This window comes from Bufo gargarizans, chromosome 4 (genome assembly GCF_014858855.1).
Source record: "Bufo gargarizans isolate SCDJY-AF-19 chromosome 4, ASM1485885v1, whole genome shotgun sequence".
Lineage (NCBI taxonomy): Eukaryota > Metazoa > Chordata > Amphibia > Anura > Bufonidae > Bufo > Bufo gargarizans.
This window is the reverse complement of record NC_058083.1, coordinates 93,987,310-94,003,195: the sequence shown is the minus strand read 5'-3', so window position 1 is coordinate 94,003,195 and position 15,886 is coordinate 93,987,310. Positions and strand designations below refer to the sequence as shown.

The following is a 15,886-nucleotide window of genomic DNA, read 5'->3' as shown; positions in this document are numbered from 1 at the left end:
ATTGCGTTCAATTGTTTGGCCGCTGCTGACAGTGACACAACCTCTGCTACATCTGTTGTGTTAAATTTTCACATCCTAAATATCTGTGACATTCAGCGCAATTGTTTCGCCGCTGCTGACAGCGACATTACCTGCACTACATCTCCTGTATAATGTTTGCGCATCCTAAATATCTGTGACATTCAGTTGAATTTTTTCGTCGCTGCTGACAGTGACATTATCTGCGCTACATCTCCTGTATAACGTTTGTGCATCCTAAAAATCTGTGACATTCAGTTTAACTTATTTGCGCATACACTTACAAAACCTGCGCTACTGTACATGTGACATACTTGCAAGCATATATACCATTTGATATGCTCAATGTGAGCAGTAAGGGACAGGGAAGTGGCTGTGCTGATGATAGTGCACGCAGAGGTCGTGGCCCTGGGCGCGGTGAAACTGTGCCTGCTGCCAGAGCACAAGAAACACTCTCACAATACCTAGCTTCATGTCCCAGTTTTCAGGGCGGCGCAGGACACCACTCTCGAAGTCACACCAGTGCGACCAGGTGGTCACTTGGATTGCAGCAGATAATTCTTCCAGTAGGTTAAGCACCACCCTGTCTTCCAGAAAGTCCAGTCTCAGTAGCCAAGAGTCTGGTTAACAGAATCCTCACCCTGATCCTCCTTCCTCCCACCATGGAGAGTCTTGGCAAACAAGTGATCCAACACTCGGATATTCCAGGGAGCTCTTTTCAGCGCCATTCCTTGATTTGGGCCTCTCGCCAAGCCCGCTTGAAGAGGTACATGAGGAGATCTTGTGCACTGATTCCAAAACTCTTGAGCATCCACATCTAGAAGAAGCTGACTTGGGGAACGGCAATTAGTGTTTCACAAGGTGGATGGTGATGAGACACAGTTGCCAATTAGTCAACGGCAATTAGTGTCTCAAGAGGTTGATGATGAGGATGAGACACAGTTATCAATAAGTGAGGTTCTTGTTAGGTCAACAAGTCAGGAGGATGACCAGAGTGAGGAAGTGGAAGAGGAGGTGGTGGACAATGAAATTCCTGACCCAGCCTGGGAAGGTCGCAAGCCGAGCAAGGACAGCAGTACAGAGGGGGAGGGATCCTCAGCACCGCAACAGGCTGGAAGAAGGAGTGGGGTTGCAAAAGGGAGAAGGCGGGCCACACCAAACAGGCCCGCAACTGTTCCCTGGAGCACCCCCTTGCGGCAATCTCCCTTTCCAAGGGCTATGTGTTCCGCAGCCTGGTGCTTTTTTGAGGAAAGTGCGGACGAAAAAAAGAATTATTTGCAACCTGTGCAGTACCAAAATGATCAGCGTGAACACTAGCAATCTCACCACCACCAGCATGATCCGCCACATGGCATCAAAGCACCCTAATAGGTGGGCCGAACGCCCGGGTCCACAATCATTGTCACACCACTGCCTCCTCTTCCCCTGTGTTACGTGCTGGCCAATCCCCTGTCCAAGAAGCAGGTTTGGATGCCTCCCGCCCTGCACCTGGACCTTCGCAAGAACCATCAGCTAGCACATTCACTTTTGTGTCTCAGCGCAACATACAGATGTCCATACCCCAGGTCTTTGAATGAAAGCGCAAATACCCAGCCACCCACCCACAGGCCATAGCACTAAATGTGCACCTTTCCAAATTGCTGGCCCTGGAAATGTTGCCATTTAGGCTTGTGGACACTGAGTCTTTCTGCAACCTGATGGTGGCATCCGTCCCTTGTTAGTCAGTCCCCAGCCACCACCATTTTTCCCAGTGTGCCGTCCCCGCCTTACACCAGCATGTGTCCCGTAACATCACCCTATCCGTGACCAACGCAGTTATTGGGAAGGTCCACCTAACGACTGACACATGGACGAGTGCTTTTGGCCAGGGACGCTACATTTCCCTGACGGCACACTGGGTGAACGTTGTGGAGGCCAGGAGAGAGTCGTACCCTTGGGTGGCACAGGTGCTACTGACGCCAAGGATTGCGGGCCCTACTTCCATCAGGATTTCCGCCACCACCTACATTAGTGGCTGCAACTCCCTATTCTCCTCCTTAACCACTTCCACCTGTGAATTCTCATCTTGCAGCACCAGTCAGTAGCTGGAAGCAGTGTAGCACTGCAGTGGGGAAGCAGAAACAGGCCATGCTGAAACTAATTTGCTTAGGTGACAAACAGCACACCTCCGCAGGGCTGTGGCATGGTATAAGGGACCAGACTTATCTGTGGCTCTCCCCACTCAACATACAACCAGGCATGGTTGGGTCTAATAATGGCCGTAACTTGGTGGCGGCTTTGGAGCTCAGCAAGCTTACACACATAACATGCCTAGCCCATGTGTTCAACTTTTGGAAGATGGTGAAGGAGTACGTAGCAGACCGTGTCAGCGTCCTCATTGATCCCTCTGTGCCTTACAACTATTGGGTGTCCAAGCTGGACACGTGGCACGAACTGGCGCTCTTCTCTACGCCTTGAAGGTGCTGGCCTGCACTGCCGCCAGCATTTTGTCAGAGAGGGTATTTAGTGCTGATGGGGACATAATAACTGATAAGCGCATCCGCCTGTCAACTGAAAATGCTGACAGGTTGACTCTTATCAAAATGAACAAGGCCTGAATTGCCCCTGAATTTTCTACTCCACCAGATGAAAGCGGCTGAACAAAAAGGCACTTTAAATGTGGCTTTTATGGTGTATTGAATACACTGTATTCCCATGCACCCCTTCCACCACGAAAAAGGGTATATGGTTCAATCTTCCTTTTCTCGTCCTCCCCCTCCTCCATCATGTCAACATGCTTATTAGGCTGCCCTCGCTCCTAATGTTTTTGAGGGTCAGATCAGCAGGTCCTTGCTCCTAATGTTTTTGAGGGTCAGATCAGCAGGCCCTTGCTCCTAATGTTTTTGAGGGTCACCAGCAGGACATCAATCATAATTTTTCAAGGCTGTGTATGATGCCCTCCTTTATGTGTAACAAAGGGTGTATTGGAGTGCCGGTTACTTGTAATTTTTGGCAGCCCTTTCATTTAGTGCATAGGCTTTATAAGTGTAGGAGTCCCACTACCTGAACAATTGTACCACAATGTGAATGAGGCCCTCCTTTATGTGATATACAGGTTGTATCGAAGTGCCTCTTCCTTGTAATTTTTTGCAGCACTTGCACGTTATATACAAGTAAATATACAGAAAAGAATGTTTCCTAACAATTTTTCCTCTAAAATAGATTTTATCTTCGGTTTGATGCGTATTATTGTCAGTCTGTAAAAGTGGCGTACTACTCAGACAACTTAGTTCCCGGCAGTGACCTGGGAGTCCAGGATGCATCCAGACATCCTCCCCATGCTGTTCCCGAACTATTTCAGTGGTGTTTCCATTAATTGCTGACCTTTTCCTGTGAATCAGACACCCTCCCCTCTTCAGAGCAGAGGGTGCCTGGTTTAATTCTCGGGTTCTCCTATTGATTTCCATTGTGCTCGGGTGCTCTGTAGAGCACTCAAGCATCCCAAAGTGTTCTACTTGAGCACTCAAGCACTTTTGTGCTCGATCAACACTAATCATTACCATACTCCCTGGCCTCCTCTAACATCACAGTTGGGGGTGATGGGGGCAAGATATTGATCCCTTTTAAAACATGCATGGAGAAAAACAAACTGTCATTTCTTTGGAGATGACTAGCTTGATGGACTGACTGATATTTCTGCTTCCCCAGGCAACCCAACTTAACCGTATTAAGTTCAGTTTTCATCCCTTTTATTTTACATACTGTTATTTTGCACTGCATGTATATGTCTGTATAGTGCATGTTATACTTTCTATGATAACCACATTGTTTGTACGGACTGTCCTTTTGTTTTTATATTAAATCTTCACTTTAATAAGAGCCTTCTTGTGTTTTAACGATTCCATGACCTTAGAAGCATTAATTAGATTGATTTATTAACCCTGTAAATGCTAGCAGCTTTAGAGAGTACTTAGGTGTTATTCAATGCAAAGGTGTCTTGTCAGCCTGATATGATGAGTGGTGGCAGCTAAGCGTCCATTCACACATCCGTAGTGTATTGCGGATCCGCAATACACCCGGCCGGCACCCCCCATAGAACTGCCTATTCTTGTCCAAAATTGCGGACAAGAATAGGACATGTTCTATCTGCAGCGTCCCACTACGTGTATGTGGGCACTGCTTAAAAGCACTTTTTACATTTGAAACTGTATTATGTTGTATTGTAGTACTTTATACAATTTGTCTGCAAAATCCCTGTTACCAGGCAGATTAGGTGTAATTTATACATCCCACCACTAGATGGGGATATAGCTTAGGCCCTATATATACCTAGGTCAGGCCTAGTTAGAGGTCTCTCTGAGGCGATCAGATCAGAGTTGAGTACAGACGAGAGCAGATCTGAGGAGGTCAGATCAGAATAGTGGGAAAGAAGATAGAGTGAAGACTCCATGACACAGATTAGTGAGTGGAGCCAACTTCGCTAGCAGGTGATACTAAGATGTGAGGCGCAGAAGAGCGTTTACCTTCTGTGGCTGGACTATATACTTGCATCCCTGACCAGTAGAAGAAGAGTTTGCCTCCCTGGAATAGAAACAAGCTTCCTCAGGAATCATTGGTGATAAGAGCCATTATTTAGGGCCACAGACACCTTTGCATGGTGGAGGATTTATAGCTTCTGGCAGCCACACCATACTTAGAGATTGTTGAGTTTTCCAGTCCAAATGTTCAGCATGTAGGGAAAGGACAAGGAATAGGATCCAGCACATCAATAGGAACAATGTACACCTAACCCACTGTTCCAAACTAGAACCTGAAAAGCCTAGAAACTGTGGATTTGCAGAACCAACTCTGTAACATCAGGAGACTGCATTGTTGTACTGCTGCAACCAAAGTCACCAAAAGTAAAAGTTGTGAGTTGCATCTTACCACTGTCTACCTCATTATTACCACTAATGGTTGTACCACAATTAACGGTACTGGCCTCACGACAAAAACCATCAAGGGACTCATCCGCAACAAGCACACTAAGCACCCCTGACATCAAGGGCACCTCAACCAACATCTTGGCTGATGCTTCCTACCACAGAGCGTGCCCCGGAGGATTTCGTGCTGTCCACCTCAACACTGTGCTGCCAGCCCAGGGAGGCTATCTGCTAACCGTGAGTAAACTGATGGATGAACTGTGTGTTATATTTTGGCCCCTCATCGGTCCACCATGCACCTCACGTGTTGCCCCTGCGACTAGCTGGCTGCATATCTTTTGCGGAGCCGCGGCCTGGAAGTCCGGGGCCGCGGCATGGAAATGCGGATGAGGACAGCACACTGTGTGCTGTCCGCATCTTTTCTGTGGCCATAAAGAATTAATGGGTCTGCACCTGTTCCGCGGAACGGATGCGGACTCATTTACAGATGTGTGAATGGACCCTTAGATCGAGTAGTTTCAGGAAGGAGTGCTGACAGAGGGAGGTCCAGTGTGACCCTGCAGGCTCCCCTCCTGAATTTTAGTTGCAGATCCTGACAAGGATAATTATTACTACTGGGTGACTATGGGAGACATGATTACTAGTATGGGCACTATGCACTCTGGCAGATATTTAATTCTATTGATGGGAATTTGGGAAGCACTATTACAATGGGGGGGATCCTGTCACAGTATCAGCTTTGCTTAGGCTACTTTCACACTTGCGGCAGAGTGATCCGGCAAGCAGTTCCGTCGCCGGAATTACCTGCCGGATCCGTCAAAATCAACATTAACGGATATTTTTCATGCAACGGATCCGTCGTTCCGGCAATAGTATTTTATGCCGGATCCGTCATTCCGTTGCATCCGACATACACTTTTCGACGGATCCGTCTGCCGGATCCGTCGTAATAGCGGATCCGTCTGTTCCGTTTCCTTCCGTTTGTAAACGGAAGGACGGATCCGTTATTCAAATTTCAGAGATAAAAACATGCAATCTGTTAAGCAAATACTACAAGTGGCTATAAAAGAAAACCGAAGGTCACTTACCACTCAGAAGTTCCTTCTGCAGAGTGTAAAGATGATGCCAGACCATATTAGTTTTGGATTCCAGGCTCTAATTCTGGTTTCGCGCTGGAGAAGACGTCTTCGAGACAGACAGCGTAGAAAGCGTCGCTATTGGGTGCATCCAATAACATCTGCAAGAATAAGAAGGGGAGTTTTTGAAACTTTGTTTCCCGAATTGAGGAATTATCCAGACAAATTTGTTAATTACTTACGGATGACAGTAGAAAGTTTTGACGATCTCTTACAACGGGTGTCACCACACATTCAAAGGCAAGACACCACTTTCCGCCGCTGTGTTTCCCCAGCAGAACGCCTGTTGTTGACCATAAGGTAAAGTAGATAAATATTATATATAGTACGAATTCTAATTTTTTAAAGCTGCTCATTGGTAGTGTAAAAGTAAATTAATTTAAATTTTTATTTCCTGTGATCATTGTAGAAAGTGTATAGGCCACAAGTGATTATTATTTTTAATTATGCTTAAATCCAAATAATGGTCAAACAATGTCAAATGAACTGTGATCAATATCGGTCACCATGGAGAAGAAACCTTTCTCCTTTTTTTTACATTATTATTGTCTACATAAAAAATCTTGATAAAAAAACGTCCCATAGAATTGTATCTCGAATGATATATATTATAATTTTTTCTAAAATAAAAATCTTTTTTTTTCCATAGGTTTCTTGCAAGTGGAGAAAGTTTTAGCTCACTCCATTTCCAATTTCGCCTTGGCATATCGACTGTTTCCATGATTGTGAAGGAGACATGCCGTGTTTTGTGGGATCAACTTCATGAAGAATTTATTCCACATCCAACTAGACAGCATTGGACCGAAATTGCTGAAAAATATTGGGACATTTGTCAGTTTCCCAACTGCATAGGTGCAGTAGACGGGAAACATATAAGAATAATCAAGCCCCAAGGATCCGGATCTGAGTTTTACAACTATAAGAAATATTTTTCAATAATTCTAATGGCTATCGCTGATGCAGAATACCGATTTGTTGCCGTCGACGTGGGGGCCTATGGACGCACCAACGATTCCATGGTTTTTAAAAATTCTTATATGGGCAGGAGTCTATATAATAGAGAATTTGATTTCCCGCAGCCTCAACCACTGCCAGGTACTGAGGCCCCACCCATGCCGTTTGTATTGGTTGGTGATGAGGCCTTCCAAATGTGTGGAAATCTTCTGAAACCTTATTCAAGCCGCGGATTAAATTTAACAAAACGTACATACAACTACCGCTTGACCAGGGCTCGAAGAATGGTTGAATGTACATTTGGAATTTTGGTTGCAAAATGGCGGATTTTTACCAAACCAATTCATATGAAGGTGGAATCGGTGGATAAGGTTGTAAAGTGTGCAGTTGTGTTACACAACTACCTCCTTAAAAAGGAACCACTGAATTTGGAACAGATACAGGAGGACAGCGAGATGCCAAGCATTGAAAGTTTTGGACCACGGTCAAGTGTTGCAGTATCACGGATGAGAGACTGTTTTGCAGATTATTTTTGCTCGGAGGCAGGAAGGGTGGACTGGCAGGACCGATTTGTTTAAACATTTTCATTTTTTTTGAGATTTACAGTTAATTTCTGTTTATTTTAGTGGTTTACAGTTTTTTGTATTAGTTTTCAATTGGATTTGTGTTTCAATAAATATAGTTTTTCTAAGTATTTGAAATTTTTAATTATATATTATTTTTAGCACGATATAAGAGAAATACATTCGTGATTTGCTACACTGCAGATATATTATTGTGTTGATACTCAATTTCAATCTTCTATATCGCTAGAGGAGCCACACATCTTTGTGTAGCTTCGCTGGCGCAGGTAGATTTTATCAGGCCTGTTATGGTGTAGTAATCTGACCAACGCCAGCGGAGCGACACATACTTGTGTCGCTCCACTGGCGAAGGTAGATTTTATCAGGCCTGTTATGTTGTAGTAATCTGACCAACGCCAGCGGAGCGACACATACTTGTGTTGCTCCACTGGCGAAGGTAGATTTCATCAGTCCTTTTATGGTGTAGTATCTGACCGACACCAGAGGAGCGACACATACTTGTGTTGCTCCACTGGTGAAGGTAGATTTTATCAGGCCTGTTATGGTGTAGTAATCTGACCAACGCCAGCGGAGCGACACATACTTGTGTTGCTCCACTGGCGAAGGTAGATTTCATCAGTCCTTTTATGGTGTAGTATCTGACCGACACCAGAGGAGCGACACATACTTGTGTTGCTCCACTGGTGAAGGTAGATTTTATCAGGCCTGTTATGGTGTAGTAATCTGACCAACGCCAGCGGAGCGACACATACTTGTGTCGCTCCACTGGCGAAGGTAGATTTTATCAGGCCTGTTATGTTGTAGTAATCTGACCAACGCCAGCGGAGCGACACATACTTGTGTTGCTCCACTGGCGAAGGTAGATTTCATCAGTCCTTTTATGGTGTAGTATCTGACCGACACCAGAGGAGCGACACATACTTGTGTTGCTCCACTGGTGAAGGTAGATTTTATCAGGCCTGTTATGGTGTAGTAATCTGACCAACGCCAGCGGAGCGACACATACTTGTGTTGCTCCACTGGCGAAGGTAGATTTCATCAGTCCTTTTATGGTGTAGTATCTGACCGACACCAGAGGAGCGACACATACTTGTGTTGCTCCACTGGTGAAGGTAGATTTTATCAGGCCTGTTATGGTGTAGTAATCTGACCAACGCCAGCGGAGCGACACATACTTGTGTCGCTCCACTGGCGAAGGTAGATTTTATCAGGCCTGTTATGTTGTAGTAATCTGACCAACGCCAGCGGAGCGACACATACTTGTGTTGCTCCACTGGCGAAGGTAGATTTCATCAGTCCTTTTATGGTGTAGTATCTGACCGACACCAGAGGAGCGACACATACTTGTGTTGCTCCACTGGTGAAGGTAGATTTTATCAGGCCTGTTATGGTGTAGTAATCTGACCAACGCCAGCGGAGCGATACATACTTGTGTCGCTTCGCTGGCGATCGTACAATTTTAAAGACCTTTCCTACATACACTAAAGTAATCTCCCATCGCTGTCGGAGCAAACCAAGTATAGTTCACTTCAAAAGCGATGTGAGATGTTCGCTTTTATTTACCAAAAAATTAAATAAATACAAAACAAATAAAATTTATAAACAATATCTTTTTTATTTTAAAAATATTTTTTTTTAAATAATATAAATAACTTTTTAGAATAATAAAAAAATAAAAAAAAAGGCTATAAATGCCTGTAAGTAGGACCGGTGGGAGTGGTGGGAGTAGAAGGTTGGGTGGTGGAGGTTTCAACACTGGTTGGTCCCCCTCGTTCCTGTGCCCCTGTGGACATAAAAGTGTGTGTTGTGGCAAGCACAACAGAGGGAGTATTCAATCTGGATGGGGGAGCGGGAGAAGGAGTTGACCGAGCCAGAGTAGAAGGAGTGTTGAAACTGCTAGTTGGAAAATATTGAGGAGGAGAAGGAGAAAAGTGGTGAGAAAAGTGCTCGGTGGAATGTGGAGGCTGGGATGGGGGATGAGGAGGTAGGAAAGGTGGGTAGGTAGTTTGGGTAGGGGGTTGTTGAGGTTGTGATGGGGGATAGGGCATGGATGGGGGATAGGGCATGGATGGGGGATAGGGCATGGATGGGGGATAGGATGTGGGGCGGTGTTGAACTTGCCACAAGACACTGTCCACCTGTCTTCGGGCCTCAAACAACTGGTCGGGCGTAAATCGTTCCATCATGGGGAGCAACGAATACCAATAGTGATGCACAGGACCCAATTGCGACGTATGCACCGCCCCCTCCTGCAGACGTCGCACTTGTTCCTCCAAAGCGGCAATCCTATTGGTATATCCCATCAAGGACTCGTAAACGAGCCTTGTGAGATCCTCGTAGTCCGCCTGACGGCTCCTACCGGTCCTCTGGCGACGCATCAATGCCTCAAAAAGTGGTGCCATTGTGGCCATTGTTGCGTCGCCAGAGGGCACAGGTAGGGGAACATTGAGGTCCCGACCAGCTGTTGGAGTAGGACGTGAGGGACCCGCGGTGGGCGGCTCTTCGGGGACCGCCTCTTGAGCTCCGGACTCTGGAAGGACTTCACGAGGAGCTTGTTGCGCCCGAGTACTGCTAGATGTGCTGTAAAAGGAAAAAAAAAAATTAATGGACAAATAGGGAACTATGTGTGAATGTCCAAGACAGAGTGTCAAATGACAGTCTGTCTAGGCCACACACATAGATTGGAGATTAGTATTCATAATTATTATAAACATTACAGCTTACCTTCGCAGCTGTAGGGTTCTTCTAAGAAAACCTAATGCGGCCGCATAACGGTACGGCCGCTTTTGGCTTCCTCCTGAACCACTCGGGCGCTTGACCTCCTCGTTGTAGTCCTTCTTATAGCGGTCCCTCATTGACCGCCACCGCACCAGGATTGTAGTCCCTGTCCGCAAGAAAAAAATAAATAAAATAAATATTATAATAATTTATTTCAGACATCAGAAATGGTTTAGTATTTGTTTGAACCTGCTACAACAACAATAAAAAAATTATTGATGTTCACTATAGGTAGCATTGAGTGACCAACTTCAACCAGACACAAAACCAATTTATAATGAAAAGTACACATGTGCATTATACTAGAGTATACTTACGGCACTCCTCCCGTTGACTCTCATTGAGGTCGTCCCAATTAGGCACCAAGACTTCGCATATCTCAAGCCAGAGGAGCCGGGTACCATGATGGTCAGCATGGCGGCGGTCTGTGTGGTCCCAGAGCGGTGGTCTATCCTCCACCATCTGGATGAGGAGTTCATTGTCAATTATACAACTACCAAATTCCTCCTCATCCGTTCTGGTGGAGCGTCGTGAACCCTAAAATAAAAAAAAAAAATTATAATCTCATGTTTAAAGCAGGTTTGGGTCTATAGAGATAGGACCTGCACGACTAGATCGCCGCTAGCATGTTTTCAATATATGTGTCCAATAAAAGGCTGTGTGGTTTTAATTAAATAAAGAGAAAGGATTTTATAGATATGTAAATGAGTGTTGAATGTGTCGCTCATGCGCTGTTCTCGGCATGAAGCTGATGTCAGGACAGGGAAGGAACAATATAAAGGCACTGCTCACAAGGAAGGTTAGTGCAGCCCTTGAACACTCATTTATATCTATAAAAAAAAATTTTTTATTAAGTTAAAACCACACAGCCCTATAGGACACATATGTTGCGAACATGCTAGCGGCAATCTAGCCGTGCAGGTCCGTATCTCTATAGGCCCAAACCTGTTGACAGAAATCCTTTTAACAGTTTTAAAATTAAAAATATTCCTCTAGGAAATACTCACACGAACACGACCGCCGCGGGCTCCCCGACTTCCTCTGGCTTTCGATTGACGACCTCTGTTGGATCCAACGGGAGGAGCGACCTGTAATAGAAATACCAACAACAAAAAAAAAATTTAATATACAAATCATAATATTGTGTTTAAAAAAAAAAAAAAAAAAAAAAAAAAAAAAAAAATATTTACCGCTTCATGTGCTCCACCACCAGCTTCCTCCTCTCCAGCGGTCTCTGGGGCGCGAGGCCTCTCCTCCGCAGATGATGACTGTGAATTATAAACAATAAAAAAATTAAGAAATGCGTTCATAATGTAAATGCAGAATGCTTTAAAAAAAAATGTTACCGTATCATGTCTCCGCCTACGTCTTGGAGGAGAGGTCCCGGCATCACTTGAAGATGTTGAGCCTGTAGAAAAAAAAAAATATTACTCTGATTATTATTATTATTAATATTAACAACAAACCAAGACTAATAATACTTACTTGACATTATTTAAAGTTCTATTCAAATTTCTTTTTCCCCAAAAAATCGATTTTGGACTACATGGGAAAAAAAATAAAAATTTAACATTTTTTCGGACTACCACCCCTAGCATCCACTATGTGCTTGCACCACATGCATTGCCTATGCAAAACTACATAGGCCCTGCATGAGGTGCAAGTACATATAGTGGATGCTAGGGGTGGTAGTCAACAGGACTACCACCCCTAGCATCCACTATGTACTTGCACCACATGCATTGCCTATGCAAAACTACATAGGCCCTGCATGAGGTGCAAGTACATATAGTGGATGCTAGGGGTGGTAGTCAACAGGACTACCACCCCTAGCATCCACTATGTACTTGCACCACATGCATTGCCTATGCAAAACTACATAGGCCCTGCATGAGGTGCAAGTACATATAGTGGATGCTAGGGGTGGTAGTCAACAGGACTACCACCCCTAGCATCCACTATGTACTTGCACCACATGCATTGCCTATGCAAAACTACATAGGCCCTGCATGAGGTGCAAGTACATATAGTGGATGCTAGGGGTGGTAGTCAACAGGACTACCACCCCTAGCATCCACTATGTACTTGCACCACATGCATTGCCTATGCAAAACTACATAGGCCCTGCATGAGGTGCAAGTACATATAGTGGATGCTAGGGGTGGTAGTCAACAGGACTACCACCCCTAGCATCCACTATGTACTTGCACCACATGCATTGCCTATGCAAAACTACATAGGCCCTGCATGAGGTGCAAGTACATATAGTGGATTCTAGGGGTGGTAGTCAACAGGACTACCACCCCTAGCATCCACTATGTACTTGCACCACATGCATTGCCTATGCAAAACTACATAGGCCCTGCATGAGGTGCAAGCACATAGTGGATGCTAGGGGTGGTAGTCAACAGGACTACCACCCCTAGCATCCACTATGTACTTGCACCACATGCATTGCCTATGCAAAACTACATAGGCCCTGCATGAGGTGCAAGCACATAGTGGATGCTAGGGGTGGTAGTCAACAGGACTACCACCCCTAGCATCCACTATGTACTTGCACCACATGCATTGCCTATGCAAAACTACATAGGCCCTGCATGAGGTGCAAGTACATATAGTGGATGCTAGGGGTGGTAGTCAACAGGACTACCACCCCTAGCATCCACTATGTACTTGCACCACATGCATTGCCTATGCAAAACTACATAGGCCCTGCATGAGGTGCAAGTACATATAGTGGATGCTAGGGGTGGTAGTCAACAGGACTACCACCCCTAGCATCCACTATGTACTTGCAACACATGCATTGCCTATGCAAAACTACATAGGCCCTGCATGAGGTGCAAGCACATAGTGGATGCTAGGGGTGGTAGTCAACAGGACTACCACCCCTAGCATCCACTATGTACTTGCACCACATGCATTGCCTATGCAAAACTACATAGGCCCTGCATGAGGTGCAAGCACATAGTGGATGCTAGGGGTGGTAGTCAACAGGACTACCACCCCTAGCATCCACTATGTACTTGCACCACATGCATTGCCTATGCAAAACTACATAGGCCCTGCATGAGGTGCAAGTACATAGTGGATGCTAGGGGTGGTAGTCAACAGGACTACCACCCCTAGCATCCACTATGTACTTGCACCACATGCATTGCCTATGCAAAACTACATAGGCCCTGCATGAGGTGGAAGTACATATAGTGGATGCTAGGGGTGGTAGTCAACAGGACTACCACCCCTAGCATCCACTATGTACTTGCACCACATGCATTGCCTATGCAAAACTACATAGGCCCTGCATGAGGTGCAAGTACATATAGTGGATGCTAGGGGTGGTAGTCAACAGGACTACCACCCCTAGCATCCACTATGTACTTGCACCACATGCATTGCCTATGCAAAACTACATAGGCCCTGCATGAGGTGCAAGTACATAGTGGATGCTAGGGGTGGTAGTCAACAGGACTACCACCCCTAGCATCCACTATGTACTTGCACCACATGCATTGCCTATGCAAAACTACATAGGCCCTGCATGAGGTGGAAGTACATATAGTGGATGCTAGGGGTGGTAGTCAACAGGACTACCACCCCTAGCATGATCTATTTACTACAGCTCCCATGTATAATTACATAGGAGCTGCTTATGTTGATTTTAAACAAAAAAAATCGGAGACGAAAGAAAAAAAAAAAAGTTTCTACTCACCTACAATGGCGTCCTCCCTTCTCCCTCGCAGGCAGGATCGAAGAGTGACAGGAAGTTGACGGCGCCCACAGCTCCTCCTATTCGTTTGCGCAGGCGCAGAAAGAAGAACCGGATCCGTCGATCAGGCAAACAACTGAAACCTTTGCGACGGATCCGGCTCTAATGCATTCCTATGGAGTAAAACGCCGGATCCGTCATTCCGGCAAGTCTTCAGTATTTTTCGCCGGAGAGAAAACCGTAGCATGCTGCGGTTTTCTCTTTTGCCTGATCAGTCAAAATGACTGAACTGAAGACATCCTGATGCATTCTGAACGGATTACTGTCCATTCAGAATGCATGGGGATATGCCTGATCAGTCGTTTTCCGGCATAGAGCACTTTTGACGGAACTCTGTGCCGGAAAACAAAAACGCAAGTGTGAAAGTACCCTTAGTTATTTTTGGGGTACTTTATGTTTACGAGACTTTGTGTCAGGGGGGAATATTGGCTGTGCAGTTATTTTAAGGCACTGTGTGCCTATAATTATTTAAGGGGGCACTATATGTGTGGCACTTTTCAGGGGGGGCTGTTTCTGCAGTATAGTATTGGGGACCACAGTGGGACAGTATTAGGGGTGGCAGGATTGGGTGTTGAGGTGGTGGGAGAATAATGGAAAAGTAGATAACTAAGGTGTTTGTTTGTTAGACTGTGCAGAGACAAAAGATGGCTGAAAGCATGGAGACCTGGTCCGAATGAAGAAGATGAGGATAGAGAACGTCTACATCAGAGGAGACATCACTGGATGTAAGAGGTATGGGGTGCTGTATTGCCCTGTATAATTTTAGCGCTGTGTGTGATGTTTTCCAATTTGTTCTTTAACAGTAGGGCTGGAGGTAAGGGGTTAGGTTGAGGATTTGGCATAGGGGGTTGCCATTCCATTTTTTTTCTCAGGCAGAAGAAAGGCTAGGTGTATCCCTGTCCCTAGCATAAAGCACTGAGGATAGTGGGGTCCAAGCTGAACTCCTGCCCCAGGGCCCATGATCCTTTAGCTATCTCACTGCTCCTCAGTGTTAATAAAATAAAAATAAACAGTAAATACTCACCTTGTCCCATTTCTGATGATCAGATCACCTCCATCACTCTCCTGCGGGCACAGATCATGCTGCAGCACTGTGTAGGCAGAGGGCACAGGCAGATTCCCAGGCCTGCTTGATCCTCTTATACAGTCAGGCAGCTGATCTGTGCCTGCAAGGCTGAATGATGGCCTGGAGGAGGGAAGGAGTCCCTCTGTATTGATGGAAGCTCTCATCGCATCCAGCACCTCCCTGACAGCTGGCAACTGGGGCCAATTAGAATCATCTCTAATTCAATTTTATTCAGAGTGCTAAAAATTCTATGGCAAGTGTGTCCAGATTAGCTTGTAAATTATGGATCTCTTTCATAGACTACATAGCTTGATATTATCTGCAAAAATACAAACAGTGTAATTAGTGCATGTTAGTGTATGTTATTAATAAATAAGTTAATTAATATCTGTAACACCCAAGAATTGTGTTACTACACTCCTCTACCCCTCTATCTTCTAAGAGCCTTTATACTGTCATCGGATATAATTTATATTATGTCTTCCACAAATGTGCATACAAAACCATGTTAAAATCAATTGTTCATGTAATTTGCCTGGTTACCAGTAGGTGACAGCAACACATTGGCAGGTACAAGTTACAGTTCAGTGTATCTGAGCTGGAATGGATTATTCCAGCTTAGCTCCCCCTATGTGGAGAAGTGGGCTGGTTAAACATGCTGCAGCATGGGTGGAGAA

The 15,886-nt window shown here is 45.2% G+C and overlaps 1 protein-coding gene across 1 annotated transcript; it reads right to left on the bottom strand.

The window, feature by feature from the left end:
* Nucleotides 1-6,054: 6,054 nt before the first annotated feature.
* On the bottom strand, nucleotides 6,055-15,177 carry LOC122935240. Its single transcript, XM_044291001.1, has 8 exons — nucleotides 15,168-15,177; nucleotides 11,718-11,779; nucleotides 11,562-11,639; nucleotides 11,379-11,459; nucleotides 10,689-10,908; nucleotides 10,318-10,477; nucleotides 9,732-10,173; nucleotides 6,055-6,156 (listed from the first exon to the last, which is right to left on the bottom strand). The coding sequence occupies exons 1-8, from the start codon at nucleotides 15,175-15,177 to the stop codon at nucleotides 6,055-6,057; spliced, it is 1,155 nt and encodes a 384-aa protein (XP_044146936.1).
* Between the last annotated feature and the right edge of the window lie 709 nt (nucleotides 15,178-15,886).

Coding starts and splice junctions, on each gene's coding strand:
- LOC122935240 (XM_044291001.1), bottom strand. Junction 11,460..11,561: donor GTGGTGGAGCACATGAAGCG/GTAAATATTTTT, acceptor TTTCTATTACAG/GTCGCTCCTCCCGTTGGATC. Junction 6,157..9,731: donor TGTTTGAGGCCCGAAGACAG/GTGGACAGTGTC, acceptor TTATTCTTGCAG/ATGTTATTGGATGCACCCAA.